The following is an 18,448-nucleotide window of genomic DNA, read 5'->3' on the forward strand; positions in this document are numbered from 1 at the left end:
CAATCATATCAAGTTTGTCAGGAGTAGCCGGAATAGCTGTGTACCAAGCATTTCCCGCCAAGTTTAACCAGGGAACGGGGATTGGGGTTAAGCTAGTTTTGTCTTGTCACAATTTGTGCTTGTTTTCAGCCCTTTTTTTGAAGATTTCTTCAGCTTTTACTATGATTGGTGAATATGCCCCTGACAGTGGAGTAGGATCAAAAAAGAGGTCTCTTACTTCCCCTGGTAAGCATTTTTTTATTGACTATTTTTTGGTAATGCCGGTCGCCATGTTCGCATACTGCAGGCCTACATGGCCGGCCTAGGCCGTCGTGTATAGCCGGCTGCCACTGCAGTGCCAGTACGCACATGCAGTTAAGACCCTTCTTTATTTTAGTTTGAAAGGTGTTTTTAATACATAAATGATTTTGCAACCTCATCATGTATTATCCAATAGTATTATTTAACATGTTTAATGTACTTAATTTGTAATCATGTTCATTTGTTTGGCCCAAATTTGAAAGAAAATGGGAAAGAATGTCATGAACATGCATGTGACATGATGAATGTTGCAATCTAGTACCTGACACTACTTCACAGAAAAATCACCCCTTTTTTCAATTAATTTTCAAGCGCCCAAAGTTGCATCCTTCATTGTTTATGGTTATTCCCTCCACTTTCCCTCCTCTACTCTCACCCTCTCCTTTCCTTTATTTCTATTTATTAATCAGTCACTTACTTCATCGAGATTCGAACCTCGGATTCTTGCTTGAAACACGAGACTCTTAACCGCTAGGCCGCGCACGATCGCTGTTGCAATGATCAATCTTCGGACGTATTTGAAGCAGCCATTGAAATAAACTAAATATTCATGAGAAAATGAATATTCATAATGACGTATTGCACTATCATTGGCTGGCTCATGCAACGTCATGGTTGTCGGTGTCATGCGTATAAGTATAACGTACCGCTGTCTTTCAGCCACTTCAATCAGTTTTGACCGGCTGCTTCAACTTTAGTTCTGCACGACATGTGCATCCAAAATGTGCTCTAAAAACACATTTTTCCTAATTGTTTTTTCGCATTAACACAGCTTTCTGGATTCCTCTTGGTTGAAAGCACAAGGTGAGGTGAAAATTGATATGTTTGGCGGCAGGTAAATTGACGATCGAGTATGGACATTTTCCCATGAAGACAAAAGCAGCGTCAGTCAAGTTGCCAGAAAATGCAACTTGCAAGTTTTGCAACTTAGCCATAGCAGCTTAGTCTTCAGTCTACTCTTAGTCTTGTTAGTTAAAATTAAACCATGGAGCTATAAAAAGGCTCCATGGTTAAACTACCCTAGTTTCTTAGTGACAGTCTTCATTTTTTTGGGTCATGTTCATGATGTTTGTGTTGATGTGCAAATCAGAATGCAGTTTTTTTGGCAGGTATCCTATCACATTGAGTGTGCAACAATTTATGGAAGGAATGTCGAATGGGAAAAAAATGTTGCAACCTGACGCCACTTCCGCGATTGTATAGGCCTGCATACCTTATGGAGATTCAAGACAATTTTCCAACTTCCAATTTCCTAACAACATTGGAAATGTTTCTCATCATTTTTGCAATGAATGACCTTCATTGACATGATAGGCCTATATGAAGAAAAAAGTGGTGTCAGGTTGCAACATTTTTCCAAAGAATGTTGCATCCTGACACAATCTTGTTCATCGATTAAAAGTCGTTTCGGGGGATACTGCCATCTTGCTTGAAATCATGATTGCGCAATGGGGGCACACATGACCCAGACTGAAAATCAGTAATGTACACGGCATGGGGCGGTCAGACCTGTTCTGAAAAAAAATCTCTTGTTTTTTTCAGTGAAAACACAATTTGGGGGAAGGAGTTTAAAAACTGATCAATAGGACATTGAGCTGTCCATGGGTGCAAAGATTATATACGAAATACCCCACATGCAACAACATCAAGCCGAAAAGGGAAAATGGATCACGAAAAGTAGTCTTGTGACCACGCACGTTGTGGAAAATTTGGTAGGCCTATCACACTTGCGATCCAGACACTGAATGGAAACAAATTTGTATCCATATTTCTGTTAATTTTTTTTTTACATGTATCGCATACTTGCATTTATTGCCACTTTGAAATTTCAAATTTAAACCATGTTCATTTACTAAGGTTTGCCCCACTATAAATACTTGTTAGCATTGATTAAAACTATTCCTGTATTTGTCTTATCTAATTCTAGGCAACGTTGCGACGTCTGAAGGTCCCATAATGAGTCCCCCAACGAAGAAGTTGAAACAAGGTGAGCTACATAAATAGTGTGTTGCTTCAATAAAGAAAAAAAGGAAGAAAATCAGATAAACTAAAACAATGATATCAAGAGCCTGCAAAAGTCCTTTTTTTTCAAATGTTTCAAACCTTCCCTCTCTGGCTGTTAAATTCCAAACAGCTATCCTAACAGTCAAAATCAATCAAGTGACTGTTTTTAACAGTTAAGAGCTCCCAGCCTACATAAAACAGGATTGACTGGCTGTGACTGTTAAACTTATACAGCTATGTTTTGACTGCAGGTGATTGATAGCCAGCTGTGCCTACCAGTTACTTACTTTTGTCTGTTGACTGAATTTGACTAGTCTAGTGCTTGCTTTAAATATGATCTGACTGTTGGTGACTAGCTTGTGTAAAAGGCATGGCAGGGAAGAGGATTGAATTTTTTTTGACTGTCTGTGACTGTTCAGATTGCAGGAGGGTAGTTAAAGTTCAAAAACAAAAATTATGCTTAGCGCCTTAGCCTGATGACAGACTTATTTGGATATTTTCATTTCAACATGAAATTGGTTCCTAATTTGGATTCTTAGCGTAATAGATGTTCATCCCCAAGTTCAAACTTTAAGAAGCATTGTTTGTCCCTGTCAAGAAAGAGGATGAACACCGTGGTTTTTTTGCTGTTGATGGCTCTAACATTTTTATGTGTCATTTCCTCATACCTTTTGCCCCAAATACCATAAATATGTTAACATGCAATTCATAAATTCTGGTACAACCTTTTCTTTGAAGTAATTTGATACTGTTGTACTTTCTACATCTTAAAGCTACAGTCCATCATTTGTAATTTGTGCATTTTGTTCGTTTGAAGCAACAAAAGAGTTCAAAATCTAATGAAGGATACTGAGCAACTAACCCGATGAAGTTTCAGCTAAGCTTCAGCTGTACATTCCGAGAAAAACAGCATTCTAAGATCTCAATTTCAAATCCAAAGTTACTGAATCATGTTTTGAATTGTTTTGAATTGCAGCTATACGCGATGTCGCGCACTGATCCGACGAATTATAACAACCGCGTGCGCGTGTGCGTCGTTCCAATACTTGTGCGCGCTGCGCTGCGCTGAATAACAAAACGAACTACTAATTTAAATTTTCCTACGGTGCTTCTTAAGAATCACCGTTGGAAATATGCCTTCTTTCGTTGATTACTTCAAAATGACAGCTTCCCAGAAAGAATAATTTCACAGGAAGTTTAGTTCCCTTACTATCTTTCAACCAAGTTTGTTTTTCAACAATAATTATGCCAGTTACTTTTCGCAAGGCTGCAAATGATGGACTATACCTTTAAACGTACTTCTTTGACATTCAAAAATTTTGGTACAAGGTCAAAGTGTCAAATAGGTCACACATTTAAAAGTTCGGGTCTCTGATGGGGAAAACCTCTGCCTTGTGATCCTTGTTAGTTGACAACAAGTAGACAATTGTAAAAGACATTTAGAAGTATATTTTCGAATCGTCAAACCTTGAGAGAAACTGAGAAAATTGTACGATGAGATAAGATTGAGGTTTCTAATTAGTAGATTATCCTTTGTTTCCTGTTGGTTTATCTAACAAAGGAATGACTCATTGCAAGGTTTATTGCCATTTTGGGTGGGTACTGTCACAGACCTCTTTTGTCAGCACCTGAAGGTCAAATTGTAAGCTCAAAACATCTGACTTGTTGATACAAAATCCTTTTACGTTCAGTATGTTTAATTAAACAAAAGCATTGAAGGCTAGGGTTTAGAATGAGTTTTTCTTAGGAACATATTTTGTGCAACTTTCTACTCTTAAAGTATAAAAACTATTTCCTTTTTGTTTGTTTTTTATTGAAAAGTGCACTTCTTTAACATAAAAAGTGTCGTTCCTGACAACTGAGGGCGCTGTTTTAACAGTTGTGATGTCATTTCAGGAAGACACTGTTCAGTTTAGGGGTTTTCTGTTCATATTTTGAACCCTAGAATTTGCTCATTGAAAACATCTGTGAGAAAAGTTTGCTCATTGGCTTACTGCTAATACTGACACAACAACGAATCACCAAAGAAAAGGAAATTTACGACAGCAAAATATCTTTAGTTTTGTTTCACTTGAGTACACATAATAAAAAAGTCTTGAAATCAACAAAATAAACACACAAGGAAGTAAATTCTAACCACTTACCTGCTTCATTCTCACGAGACGTTTCCCCACAAACTTCTTGAGAGTTATTCCCGCTACGATGACAGTCATGCATTTCTCCATCCTTAAGAAAATTTTGTGTGAGAGGTTCTCAGTTACAATGAGTGAAGAGACAAAGCACAGTCTAAACTCCTCAGGATATTGTTTGTTTCCTCTTAAATTATCAACGGTTTGTAGTGAGTAGGGGCTTTAAACTGTTGTACTACACGCACTTTCTTGCAGTTGTGCTCTTCACTTTAATCAGCATGCAAGTTTGTTACACAGGTGGTGTTGTGTTGGGGAAATCTGACAACCCAAATTGACAGCTGGGAAGCCCATCATTGTATCACAGCTTTTGACCTATTTGATCAGTTTTACAGCTGTGTACTCTCATTTCTGTGCTGTTATCCTTTTTGCAGATTTTTAAACAGTTTTTTGCTTTTTAGTTAACTTAACAAATGTTTTTGTTGGTGGTATGATATAATGGCACGTTGGGCGACCTATTGCCCTTTCTACCATAAGCAGTACTGCTGCGTTACAGATCAGAAGGCTATTCTGTGTTGGTAAAAAAATCAAGATTATGACAGACGTAACATACGAAAGGACAAGCATAGATAATTTGTGAGTGCTACAAGAGACGAATGGACTTAGCTGTTTATCTGAGTAGTCTTTTAGCCCGGCCAACAAAATATTATGTCATGTTTATCATACAATGTGGTGTATATTCTTGCGTTTTTTTCTTTGTTTCAGCTCGACTTCCCTTCAAAGTCATTTCATCCCCTTCTCCGAACCAATGCGACAAGCCTTCAGTGACTGCCAGCCCCCTCCCATCCAAGAAACGGAAGTTGTCCGGCACTGATAGATCTCAAACTCCTAACCACCCGACCAAAGTCAAGAGCACTGATGCCAAGTTGAGCGCCAAGAAACCAGCTGACAATCCCGCCAAGAAGTTCTTCGTCAAGAAAGTTTTGTCCTCCCCCGTTCCCCCTAAGAATCCACGGATTGAAACAATCGATTTGGATCCGGAGGTGAGCTCGAGTTGTGAAGATCAGGAATCGAACAAGCCTACCTCGTCTTCGGCGACTCCGAAGAGATCCCTCGCCTCCAAACCGAAATCCTTGGATAGCTTTCTTCAGACCACTCAGCAACCTCAGGTATCGACGTCCGATGATGTCTTTGATCTCTCAGATGACGACATTTTGGTTATCATCGAGGAGGAGCTGTCAAGCAAGGAGAACCATGACGGTCTCTCGGCAACAGAAACTATGGTCGCGGATGTTGAGTCTTCTCGTCAAAGTAGCCAGGCGGCTACTCCTAGTCAGAAGTCATCAAGGAGTACTGCTTCCGAGACAGAGAAAACATCTGATGACAAAGAGTCTAAGCTCAAGAAGGAAGCACCCTTGTCTGAGATGGATGTTAGTATGACGTGTCTCGATGATTCTGCAACAGCGAGTAAACTCAGCTATGATGCGGATTCTGAAGATGGTAACGATGATGAGGAGGCAAGAACCGTCAAGTCATCTGAGGGGTCGAGCGAGGCCGAGAGCTCCACTGGTGGTTCGACAACCAACGCTGGGCCTGCTACGCCAAAAGGAGTTGGAAAACCTGTCAAGAAGGTTTGAGTTTTGTTTAATTCCTTCATCTTCTAACTCTCTTGCGGTTTTGCCATAAATCTTCTGAATCGTCCAAGTTTTTGTCCACGATGTTGGAATTTGCTTTATACAGCTACCTTTAGCATTGGTGAGATTCTGTAGGGTTCATCTGGCAAAATGCTAGCATTAGGATAAACGTTTATACATTTAATTAATGTTTATAAAAAAGTAATTGTTGTTTGGACTGTTTTCTTTTCAGACTCCACTTTCTGCCAAAGCTCTGAAGAAACTGGAAGAAAAGGAACAGTTGAGAGAAGAAAAGGTAAGGAATTCATATTTTTTTTAAAAAAAATTTTGGGGGGTAACTTTTGTATTGAAGAGTTGTATGCATGTGCATGCCAACTCAGGAACAATCTGTGAGAATGCGCCTGTGATATAGTCAAACCACTTGAGTTGAGTGTCAGGCCAAGTCTTAAGTTTTTAATTGAGTCCGACTCTTATCAACCTGAGTATCTAAAATGACACCAGATGGATTAGAACTCCTTAAATACTGGCATATGGTTAAGAAACGTCTTTTTTCCACCGTGAATGCACTGTTTTCAAAACATAATTTTCCAAGAAGAACAGGAGTGTTTCTTAGGCAAGTTACCAGAGATGGTTTAGTAATGTTTTTTTCTGTTGGCTTTATAGATAAAATCACGCATGGAGAAAAAACGCAAACTTCAAGAAGAGGAGGCGGAACGGAAACGACAGAAGATGAACCTGAAGAAGGAGAAGGAGCAAGAACGAGATGAGGCGAGGAAACAGAAGGAGATGGAGAAAGACGTCAAGAGGAAAGAACGACAACAGAAGAAAGAAGAAGATGAGAAAGAAAAGGAGCAGAGGAGGATGGCTAAGGAAGAGGAACGCAAGAAGAAACAAGAAAATATGGAGTGAGTTCAACGTGGAAATGTACAAAGTACAGTTTACTCTCATTAACCCTAATTGCCCTGAATCCTTCAAAATCCTCTTTGCCAAAGTGGAGGAATTTGGAGGATTGAGGTTACACGGCAAAAGTGCGTTACTGTTTTCGTAGGAATTACTTTGTCGAGGTCATGGGCCGGACCTTGTGGTGTTTTTGCTCAGCCATGCATAAATATAGGCCTGGATTATGCTTAACATCCTCCGTACTGCTCCAGGATGTCACTGGCCAAGCCTCAACATATTGACAGTCACTGCCGCAGGATGTTGCAGGATTCAGGCAGTGGGCACCCCACCACGGACATTATTCAAGAAAAAATGGAGAATTTAGCAGGATTGAGGTTATGCTATTTTTCCATGGAGGCAGTTGGAAGATTTTGCAGGATTGAGGCTACCTCCTAGCAAAAATGCCTAGGGAGTTAGGGTTAATCAACAACATTGAATGGTACAGCGTTCCGCTCTCCGACAATTCATTTTTAGATATTCCAGGATCCAACAGCATTATTGTTTCCTTTTTACTCTAGTGCCAAGATGGAGGAGAAACGCAAGAAGAACGAGGAACGCCAACGACAAGAAGAAGAAAAGCAAAAACAGGAAGATGAAAAGGTCAGCTGTGAATACTTTTTAAAAAATACAACATCTTTGAGAATTATTTTACATGACGGAAGTGGTGGAGTGCATTCACTGGTAGTACAGGTGCAGGGTACTCTATTGAAGTGAAACACGGCTACCCGTAAAAGAAACCCGACCCAAAAATTCAAATCCCAGAAGTTGTCGGAAGGGCTAGATTTGCGGCATGAACTGCAATTTTTTCGTGAGCATCATATGTCCTGCGTTACAATCAGGCATGCAGCTTTTCCTCGGATCTGCTGATTCCCTCATTTTTCACTTCTCATGAATGCCATTACAAATTGCAAAACACTGTGCAAAGTATTGTGTGGTTGGGAATTCCTTCGTTTTTTCTAAATTCCCAGTTAAAGTTACGTGACTGTACACTGCACACAAACGTGAAATCTGTTTTGGTTTTCGATATAGCCCGGTTTTCGTTTTGAAATTCCCCACAAATAGCATTCGAAACATTTCTTTTTCATTGCCCGAGAAGTTACTAAGTAATTTGTAAAGTTGGTTACGGGTACCCGATCCCATAATCTGGAACCGGTTCCTGAAATCAACGATCGGGTACTTGGGTACCGCGTTCAGATGGACACCCCTACACAAAAATAGCGCACAGAGGTTCAAATGTCTAAAACTTTAATTTGCGGGAACTAGTGGGCTAGTTGATATTGTCATTTGACTGTTTGAGTCAAAGACTGACTGACTTACCGACCGACTGACCAACTGATTTTGTATGAATAATGTCCTACATGTCCTGATCAGACCAGTCAAGCATATGAGAAACAGTTTTCAAAACTAAAAATTTCATTTACTAATTATTCTTACAGCGTGAGAAAGAGGCGAGACAGAAGAACTTCTTCAAGAGTTTCTTCAAGGAGGCGGTCGTACCAGTCAAGAAGCCACAGGAGAAATCTTGTGGATGGTTTGCTCCGTTCCAAGTCAAGGACGACATGGTCTTGGCTCCTGTCCGCCGGTGCCAGAAACTTCCTGAGGTTTTGGAAGAATTTGACACTGCATTTGAAAACCAGGTATCTTATTTACTTAAAATTTTGTTTCCAAAAAGTCGCTCTAAAAAAAGTTCATTTTGGAATTTGTGGATCATATTTTATGTGCATCGCCATTGTACCGAAGTTTCATTTCTTTCATTTAAGAACATTTATTTACATTAAAAGCAAAACATTGAATGTTACCCGGAACAATTAGGGCGGCATGATCTTCAGAAGTCAAAGTTTATAGTGGCACGCCTTACTTCACTACAAAACTGAAAAAGAACACTGAAAATTCCCGATCTGGGCCGTAAAAAATGTCTCTGTTGAAAAGATAAAACAGCGTTCAGACAATTTACAATTTGAAATTGTAAAAATATAATTTTGGCAAGTTTTCCAAATTTGTGTTTAAAGGGAGAGACTTAATTCCTCCAGAATTAAGAGTGTGGTTTTGTTTTCTCATCATGCACTTTTTTTTGGTTCTATTAACAGAATTTGAGTTCACTATACTTGGATGGACTGAAGAGCAAGACTTACGTCGTCGGGAAGGCAGGTCGAACACCTCAAGGTGAAAGTGAGGCACAGGAGTCTAGCAGTCGGATAGGCACACCGTCGGTGGAGAAGATGCAGCCAGACGGGTGAGTATGGTCTTGGGAAAGTCTTGGCAAGATCGTATTGAGAAAAAAGTTATTCATTTATAGGTAGGGAAGATCATTTGTAATTTGTGCATTTTTCGCGTTTGATCATTTGAAGCAACAAAAGTCCTCAAAATCTTAAGAAAGATGCTTAACTAACCTGATGAAGTTAATAGCTCAGTGAATGCTGTTTATTCTGAGAAAACAATTTTTGTAGGATTTTGATTTCAATTCAAAAGTTGCTAGTCATGTTTTGAATTGCACCCGAAATCAGCGTCCGGGACATGTTCTCATTCAGCCGATTGAAGCTACGTGATGTCACACACTGTACCGACAAATACTTGCAACCCCGTACACATGGGCACTGTGTCAACGATTGCGTGCACCCATTCATGGATTCGCTCAATCCAACTACAAGCAGATATTTCCAAAAATGTGTCACTTGACATATCTTTGGAAATGAACTTCTTTTACTGTTTTCTTTCAAATGACAGCTTGCCAGAAGGAATAATTTCATAGGGAGTTTAGTGCCATTTCTATCTTCAAAACCAAGTAATGTTTTTGGTTGGTCATTTTTTGGAAAGCCGCAACTAATCTGCTGTACCTTTTAACACTTCCATTTTTGACTCAATTTCAGTGATTCTCAAGATGTTCAGCTGGTATCTGAGACACCAGCTAAGCCAGCCAAGAAGCTCGTCAGGATGAAATGCAAACTGCTCCAGTTTCATGAGAACTATCGGCCTGCTTACTACGGCACCTGGAGACGGAAGAGTCCAATGATTAACCCTCGCAACTATCTCAAGAAAGATGAAGTAAGAATCATATAAATTCCATATCTGGTTTGCCCTTTTTGTTACATCATCATTTCTGATATTGACTTTTTGTTTTGAAATTATACATAATTTATTTGTTCCTTATTTCTACTTTTTTAGGATTTGTTGGATTATGAAGTGGACAGCGATGATGAATGGGAGGAGCCTGGTGAGAGTCTGTCACACTCGGAGGTGAGAATCACGAATTCTAAAAATCAGTTGCAAAATAGAAAGTTTGGCGCAACCAAATGCTTGTAATAATTACTGTGCTCTGTAGGTCTCGTTTAAATGACGTCATTCCCTACAGACCATCCACGTGCATCGGCGTTTTGAGCGTCAACTTGCAGCTGCGTCGTATTTAGAACACATTTCGAGCAACAAGCGCACGATTTTGGAACATTTTCAACACTGCGCAATGCGTGCTTGATTGCGTAAAATACGCAGTTGCAGTTCTCCTACAGAGATGGCGGTCATTGAACGGAATGGATAAAAACTAGAAATGTGTTTGTGGACAAACACAAGCTGTTTCGGATATTCGAAATACTCTGAGCACGGGATGAACAATCAGTGACGTCACTATAAATGTCATCTAAACAGCACATTATAATATGTACATGTCGAGTTACAACCAAATCGAACATTTTAGTTCTGTAGATATAGACCTATAAAAGAATAAAATGCCCCTTTAAGGAACTTCACATGACATTTGATGATGATGTCACTTCAATTTCCATCTATAACACATCCATGTGAATATGCATACCAAGTTTTAACCCAATCAGACTTGTACTTCCGAAGTTCAGTTTGAAGAAAAACGTGTACAAAACCAATAGGGAAATAATGCATCTTTAATGTGATGTAACCTGACACCTCATGACGCCACGATGACGATTTTCTTCTTGGACCATCGATGGCTAGTGGTCTAAGTGTGTACCAAGTATAAAGTCGATCAAATTTACGAAAGTGCCAAAGTGGAGCGTTTTAAAACGTGTACAAAACCTATGAGGAAAATGTACATCTTTAATGTAAAGTAACGTGACACCTGATGACGTCACGATCATGAATTTCTTCAAGGACCATTTGTGGGTGATGGTCTAAGTGTGTACCAAGTGTAACATCCATCAGATTTACGAAAGTGCCGAAATGGAGCATTTTAAAACGTGTACAAACCCTATGGGGAAAAATGCATCTTTAATGTGACGTAACCTGACTCTTGATGACGTCACGATCACGAATTTCATCTAGGACCCATCTGTGGGTGGTTGTCTAAGTATGAATTAAGTTTAAAGTCGATCAGATTTACGAAGATGCCAAACTGGAGTGTTTTAAAACGTGTACAAAACATATGGGGAAAAATGCATCTTTAATGTGACGTAACCTGACACCTGATGACGTCACGATCACAAATTTCTTCTAGGACCATCTGTGGGTGGTGGTCTAAGTATGTACCAAGTCTGAAATCAATCGGATTTAAAAAAGTGGCAAAGTGGACTGCCAGAAGAAACGTGTGTTAAACCTATGGAGAAAAAGTCTGAAAAAGGAGAAGAAAAAAAAAGAAAAAAAAAAATCTTAACGAAAACAAGAGCTGTTTCGGTGTGTCACCGAAACAGCTAAAAATTTGAGGTATACGCAGTTTGAGTTAAGCAAGGTTGCCGATTTTTCTATAGTCATGTCATCTACATGTACATGGGTGGCTTGGTGACTGTTTTGGCAGCGTTTTCTGTGGACTGGCTGAACAAAAGTTCGAGTTGAACAAAGATACCGGTGCGGGTATTTCCGGGGTTTATCATGTATATAATATCCTAATCTCTTGACGGGAATAGAGTATTACTTTGAATAATGAAGTTTCGTGTTATCCGAGTTTGAGTTTTAAGGAGAGTTCACTGTATAGGCTACATCTGTGTTTCGACTGTTTGGCCTTAGACATTGAAATCAAATGCTGCAATGTCAACAAGGTATTTGCAATGTCATCATGGTAATAGGAAACACCAGGATAATGTGCCTTTCATAAGATCAATTAATGATGTTATTTTTGTTGTCTGTGCTTCCAGGGGGAAGATGACGGTGAGGAGGTTGACGATGGGGGGGATTCCGACGATGGATTCTTTGTTCCTCATGGCTACCTCTCGGAGAGCGAAGGATGCGAAGATGAAGTAAGTACCAACGACAGTTTTCCTCACAAGATTTGTCAGACTAAATTTTCAAAACTGTTCACACTTGATTTAGTCTGCCGTTTTTAAGTCAGTGAGCATTTTTTGTCAAAGATTTTCAATTTTGATTTTTTTTTTTTTTTCAGGAGGAAGCCGAGAACTGGAAAGAGCGACGAGCAGCCAAGGCTAAATCCTGGGAGGTCGAGCTGAAACGACAACAGGGAGTCCTGAAAGCAGTCCTGATTGGCTGTATCTGGGCAACCGGCGCTCAACAATCGACCAGTAAGATGCTAGATGCTTACAAGGCTGTTGCCTTGACGACCGTTCCTATAGATACGAGATCGAAGAAGCAGGTAGCAGCAGCCAATGTGACGCACTCGGCCGAGGAGTCATCGAAGACGTCGGTGCATCCGAAGGGACCGTGGAGTGATATAGGAGCTTCACTGAAACGACCCGTCCCAGCAGAAGGTATTTTTATAATTTTCTAAGTTCTTATAGACATTCGGCGGCCGCTATTTTCTGCGATTGCACCTGGCTTGCGTGAGTCGGGCTCAGGTAGGACACATGCACTCTGGGATCCTTCGGCCAATAGGAATACCAACATGCATGCGCCTCGTCTTTAAGAACGCGAGCAGCATGCACGTGAGCGTGGCATCACCGCAGTAACATCTTCTAATTCTGGTCGCCAAATTCCACTATACCATGCTTCAGACTAAAACATGTCCCGATCAACTCAACTCACTTTCTTTTGAGTCACTTCAAAGGACCGCAACAGGGATCTTTTGCTTGTAGTCACTTCTAATTGTTTCAAACGTCAAATTTAAATTCAGACTAGACTTGTTTGACACGTCCCTGAACTAAGAAAAGTTGAACTGATAACCCAATCTCTTATTCTAACTATTGCCATGCTCAGCTGATGCTTGCTGGCATAACAAATCAAGCAAGAATTAATTTGTTGAAATACATCGATCTGTAGAATTGCAAAAGAAAGAGTCTCTTGTTCCAACTTAAACATTTTCTTGTGTTTAATTCTAAAATATTTTACTAAGGGAATAAATGTGTGCTGCGGAGGTTTTTATCACTCTGTTTAAGACCACTTAGAGTCTGGGTGCTGATAATTACCCGAACCGGAGGCGAGGGTAATTATCAGCACCCAGACTCTAAGCGGTCTTAAATACCGACGGAGCACATATTTATTCCCATTCATAAATACCTTTTCGGTAAAAAAAAATCATATAATTCGTTCAAAACATCCCGATTTTGTTCAACACATTAACTTTATGCTTTTTGAAACATCCCTCTTGCAAAATAATGGAGTGTTCAGCTGGCGAGTAAGATGTAAACAACCCTTTTATGGAGATTGACGCGCGCGTATCATGTTCTGTGCGATGTCGCGCAGAACGCACCTGGCGCGTTGTGTTTTGAATTTAGAACTATAAAATTCTGACTCCCTGGTAGTGTTGCGCATGCCTATGTGAGTATTGTGAACGTTCAACCAATGAAACGATAAGAGGCACTGGATTTTTAGGAGTCCACATTTTATTGTGACACTGGAAAAGTGTTTAAAACCAGCTAGCCATGTCTTTATCATCCGTTTAAGACCGGCCACGTGACGGGCTCTCGACCAATAGGAATAGCTAAACTGTCTGAGGTATTTATGAATTTTGTTTAAAACTTTGTTATAGCCATGCCGGATCTGATTCGCCTTGTTCACGGCAACACAGCGGGGATCAAGACGCTACAACGAGAATTCCGCGAGTACTGGCGTCTGAAGGACCTGAGCAAGAAATCTGGGCAAACCACTCCCAGGCCAGAGACACCCACGACAGCTGAAGCTAGCCAATCAGTGCAGACTTCGTCGGAAGAACCACGGATTGTTGGGACCGAGTCGCCACTCCCTGGACCCACAGGTGGTGAAGTTAAGACACCTGTTCTTAACGAGCTCAACCCTGGTATGAAATCCCCCAGCGTGCAAACACAAGGCAGAGAAGCTACCCCTGTTAGCGATGGCGGTACACCCGAGGTAACACATGCTGGTCAATCGTCACCAGCTAACCCAACCGGTGACTCCATCGAGTGCTCGATCTCCAAGCGTCAGCTGATGATCACCATCAACGACATCGCAGTGCGCGAGAAACGTCCGCAGTTCCCCCGCACCTGCTGGTACGTCCACCAGCGCGTGTTGGAAAAGTACAACCAGCAGAATCTGCCGATTCCGTGCCAGTGGCAGAACATCACCAAACCGCAGAAGACGCTGCGCGCGGAGAGCCCCCTCGTTGGTCATTCCTTGCCAGCGTATGGTACCCAGACACCTGTGCCAACGCAAGGTGGTTACACAGCGGTGATGATACAGCAGAATCCAATGCTAGTTGGCAGTGGGCACCAGCCTGCAATTTATGTATCAAACTCTTCGATGCATTTACCGCAACCGTCAGGAACAAATCAAGGTAATACGATCCCGCCACGTACTACGGCGTCCGGTCTAAACCCCCTTGCTGTGCTGAACCCTCATGCCTCCGTGCTTCAGCCTAGCAGTGTAGCCCTACCCTTTCAGCTTCAAGTCGCTAACGGCATGTCCGCATCCGAAATCATGCAGAGGTTATCGGCGACGGTTCCCATCCAGCAGAATCAGTCTCCTCCCACGCTCTCTGCCAACCCTGCCCACGTGTTCAACCCCATCACGCCAGGCCAGATGCATTATTTGAACATGCTACCTAAACCCACAGTGGTTCCAAGTCCGCAGACGGTCAGAATCACAGCGTCCCAGATAAACAAAGCCGCAACGAGTTATGCTGTTAAAGTCCCACGTACAAGCCCTAATGATATCAAAGCTATGCTGTCTAGCCAAGCAGCTAAACCGACAGCTAGTCCTACAAATGTCAAGTCTGATTCCAAATCTTCAACCGCAGTATCGGAGGCAGCACCCGCACTGTCCCCTGGCCACACCCAAGAGGTATCAGCCGTACCTCCGGCACAGAAACCCGGCGTCAAAACCTTGAAGAGTTTCTTCAACGTTAAACCCGTCCCTAAATCACAACTGGACCAAACTGAAACCTCCAATTCCTTCAGCGAGTCTAAGATGAAGAAAGGTCCGGAAGAAATGAAGGATGCATCAGAAAGCAATGATGCAGTTCATCCAGTAGTTGCTGATGACAAAGAGAAGACTCAAAGTTGCATTGATGTTGGAAAAGAAATGGTACAAAAAAAGGTGGAAGAAATGGAAGTGATTGAAATAAACTAATAATTTGCTGAAATGTAATTTATTTACTGATGTTCAGTTAGTAAATTACCCAAAAAAATTTGTCTGTTGTGAAAAAAAAAATGAATCGTGAAATTAATTTCTTCAAAGGCCCATTTATTGGCGATTTTATCCCAAGAAAAAATGAAAGCCAATATGTCTGGGAAAAGGTTTAGTTTTACAAGTTCAAATCTTCCTGAGAGTTATCAGAAAAATCAAACTTGTAGCTTGTCGTTCTCAGTAATCTGACTTTCCGGATATACAGTGCGCAAACAGTGGAGAAAATTCACTTGAAATGTGGTTTGTTGTAAAAGACAAAGTGTGTTTAGTCGATTGCACAAGTTTCATGGACATCCAAGACAAATTTTTCAAGCTCATTTAATATCAAATGAGAAATCATGGTTTTATTTAATGGCAATTGATCACTATTTTACAAAATAATTCCCTTTTTTTTTTCGGCCATCTTTTTTTTTAGGTATATTTGTTGCCCAAGACGGACTAGTTATTGAGTAGATTTTTGGTTTTTTTTTTTTTTTTTTTTTTTTTGCAAAACTCAAATTTGTTATGAGTGTTTATATTTCATTTCTGCTGAGTGTTATGCATAACCAGGGATGTTGTATGAAGTATTTGCTTAGTTTAGTTAGAATTTGTTTTAGAAAGATGTTGTTACATATAGACTAGCCTTACATGTTTGCATACTTTATTTTATTTAACTGTACATTTTGTTAAGGCAGATTTGTGTAAAAACAAAATTGATGGAAATTTGGTAAAAGAGTTTTCATGATCAATAAATTAGGAAATAAAATACATAACTAAAACAAAATATTTCTTGACTTAAACACTATACATGTATAACAGTAATTAAATACAAGAAAAAAGCTACTTTCGTGTTTTTCTCTGGGAAAAAAATTGCTGTCATATAATAGATGATTCGGAGTTACATTAAGATACACAGGAAGTTTATTTTTATGTACTTTTTGAGTTTCTTTTCATTTTTTCTTGCACGATATTTATACAAAGATTTTACATATGTTATCCTCTTTCTTTGTAAACCATAATGTACCAAAGATCATGTGGAAAATACTAGTGCAGGGTAAGTGTCTTGAGTACTCATGAGTAGTGTTTGCTACTCGTGGTTTTTCATCTACTCAAGTACTCTTCCTGGCGTGAGTTGAATTAGCTACTCACGAGTAGCAATTGTTTTTTACAAGTGCTGACTTAGAAAAAAGTAACCACTAATCGGTTTCTGCACCAAACTTGTCTTTTGTCTTAATACGTCCCCCGCAATAAAGGAATCACTACCTCCATCTGTTTCCTTGGGATTCCACTAGCACTTCCAACAAATAAATTATCAAGTAAAATACGCCAACATTTTGCAGAGTAAGGATATCTCAGTGCTGAAGAATGTGGCATTTCTTGCACGCTGTTTAATTATTCGTAGTTGCGTCCTCAGTAATGTTATGCCATTTTTCTGTTTTGATGGAAATTTAGTAAACTACTCATGAGTGCTCAAGTACTCGCGAGTAATTTCTCTGCGAGAAGCAAGTACTCGAGTAGGAAAATCCAATACTCGCCCAGACCTACAGCATACCATTTAAAAAACAGTGCATCAATTTTCTTTATACAGAGATAAAAAACTCGCAAGTTCATCTATCATTAATTTCATTCATTAAATGGCGTACTGCAGCAAATAATCCAAAATGTTATGTGATATTTGAACTTACAACCGAAGTGTTTCATCTTGAGATAAAAAAAATGGTTTACATGTTTTTAGACATTGATAGGTGAAAAGAGGTATAAAAGGCCAGCTTAACATTAATGATATTTGTACATAGTAATATGTAGAATTAAAATGTAGCATTTATTCAAATATTCAAGTGATGTCCTGAAGTATATGTTCAATTTGTGGAGAAGAGAAGGTCTTCAAGCACTTGTTGTTCGTGACCAAGTTGAAATGATAAACATTGTACATCGCCTCGAATGAGCATTTAATAACTTTCTAGCTATCTTGAGATGAACAGGCAACTTTTAAGACTACAAATACTGACATTGTGATTATATAACAACTGAATAAAAGTGGAAACAAAACCTATGTTGACAGCCAAAAAAAAAAACCTCACTGCGTCTTTATTTCAAGTTGTGCACTTAATACACTTATAGAATAATAGTTTCACTCTCAAAAACTCTTTTCCCACAACAAAGGCCAACAAACTTCGAACGAGACACTGAACGAATTAAAATAAGTATCTTGTGTGTGTGCGCGCGTTAAAGGTGCAAAAAAACACCAACATTTCTATATGAAAAACTTTCAGTGTTTGGCAGAGGTGAAAATTGAAAATAGAAGTTAATTCGTCAAGATAACTCATACAAGTTGAAAGACTTTGTTGTACAAACAGTCTACAGACGTAAACATTCGGACCTATTTAATACTTCCTGCCCTGTAGCCTCTGGAATTCGGGAAGTAGACCCACTGATCGTATTCCATACCTAAAAATAACATTAAAGTTAGATTCTCATACTACTAATAGTAAACAAAATTCAATGCAGGACATCTTACGGAATTAATTGTGCCCAGAAAAAAAATGCCCGATCCGACCTCCTCAACGTATCCAGAACACAATTATTATATATTTTTTTGGGGGGGGGGGGCAAAAAAGTGTTTGTTCACCCAAAAAAGTTGAGGCGTGGGGTTCGGGGCCCGCTTAAGGGCCCCGGAAATATATAAATGTACATTTTTTGGATTCTAGATGCTGCCTGGTTAGACCCGTGAACGTGGCGTTGTTACAAGCCGTGCGTTCACGGGTCTAGATGCTGGTGTGATCTGAGGCAATTTCTGAGCACTTTAACCAATTTGTTAAGCAAAAGATAGTGGTGTCCGCAGTGGCTGCCGTTTTTGCGACGTGAATCGAGTTAGTTTTTTATTTACTTGGCGCCCCCCCCCCCCCCCCATCCGCCGTTGTGCCAGGCACAAAATAACTGCGAACCAGTAACAGCCTCACCAACAAGACGAGGGCG

At 40.1% G+C, this 18,448-nt stretch overlaps 1 protein-coding gene across 1 annotated transcript; it reads left to right on the top strand.

The window, feature by feature from the left end:
* Positions 1-32: 32 nt before the first annotated feature.
* On the top strand, positions 33-17,547 carry LOC119736974 (chromatin assembly factor 1 subunit A-like). The gene is made up of 13 exons (XM_038211024.1): positions 33-225; positions 2,228-2,287; positions 5,196-6,061; positions 6,297-6,359; positions 6,728-6,969; positions 7,522-7,603; positions 8,440-8,640; positions 9,091-9,236; positions 9,871-10,045; positions 10,166-10,237; positions 12,097-12,198; positions 12,342-12,663; positions 13,881-17,547. Exons 1-13 carry the CDS (start codon positions 162-164, stop codon positions 15,434-15,436), a joined length of 3,951 nt encoding a protein of 1,316 aa, XP_038066952.1. The 5' UTR covers positions 33-161; the 3' UTR covers positions 15,437-17,547.
* The last annotated feature ends 901 nt before the right edge of the window (positions 17,548-18,448 follow it).

The sequence above is a fragment of the Patiria miniata genome, unplaced genomic scaffold, assembly GCF_015706575.1.
Source record: "Patiria miniata isolate m_02_andy unplaced genomic scaffold, ASM1570657v1 HiC_scaffold_10, whole genome shotgun sequence".
Taxonomy (NCBI): Eukaryota; Metazoa; Echinodermata; class Asteroidea; order Valvatida; family Asterinidae; genus Patiria; species Patiria miniata.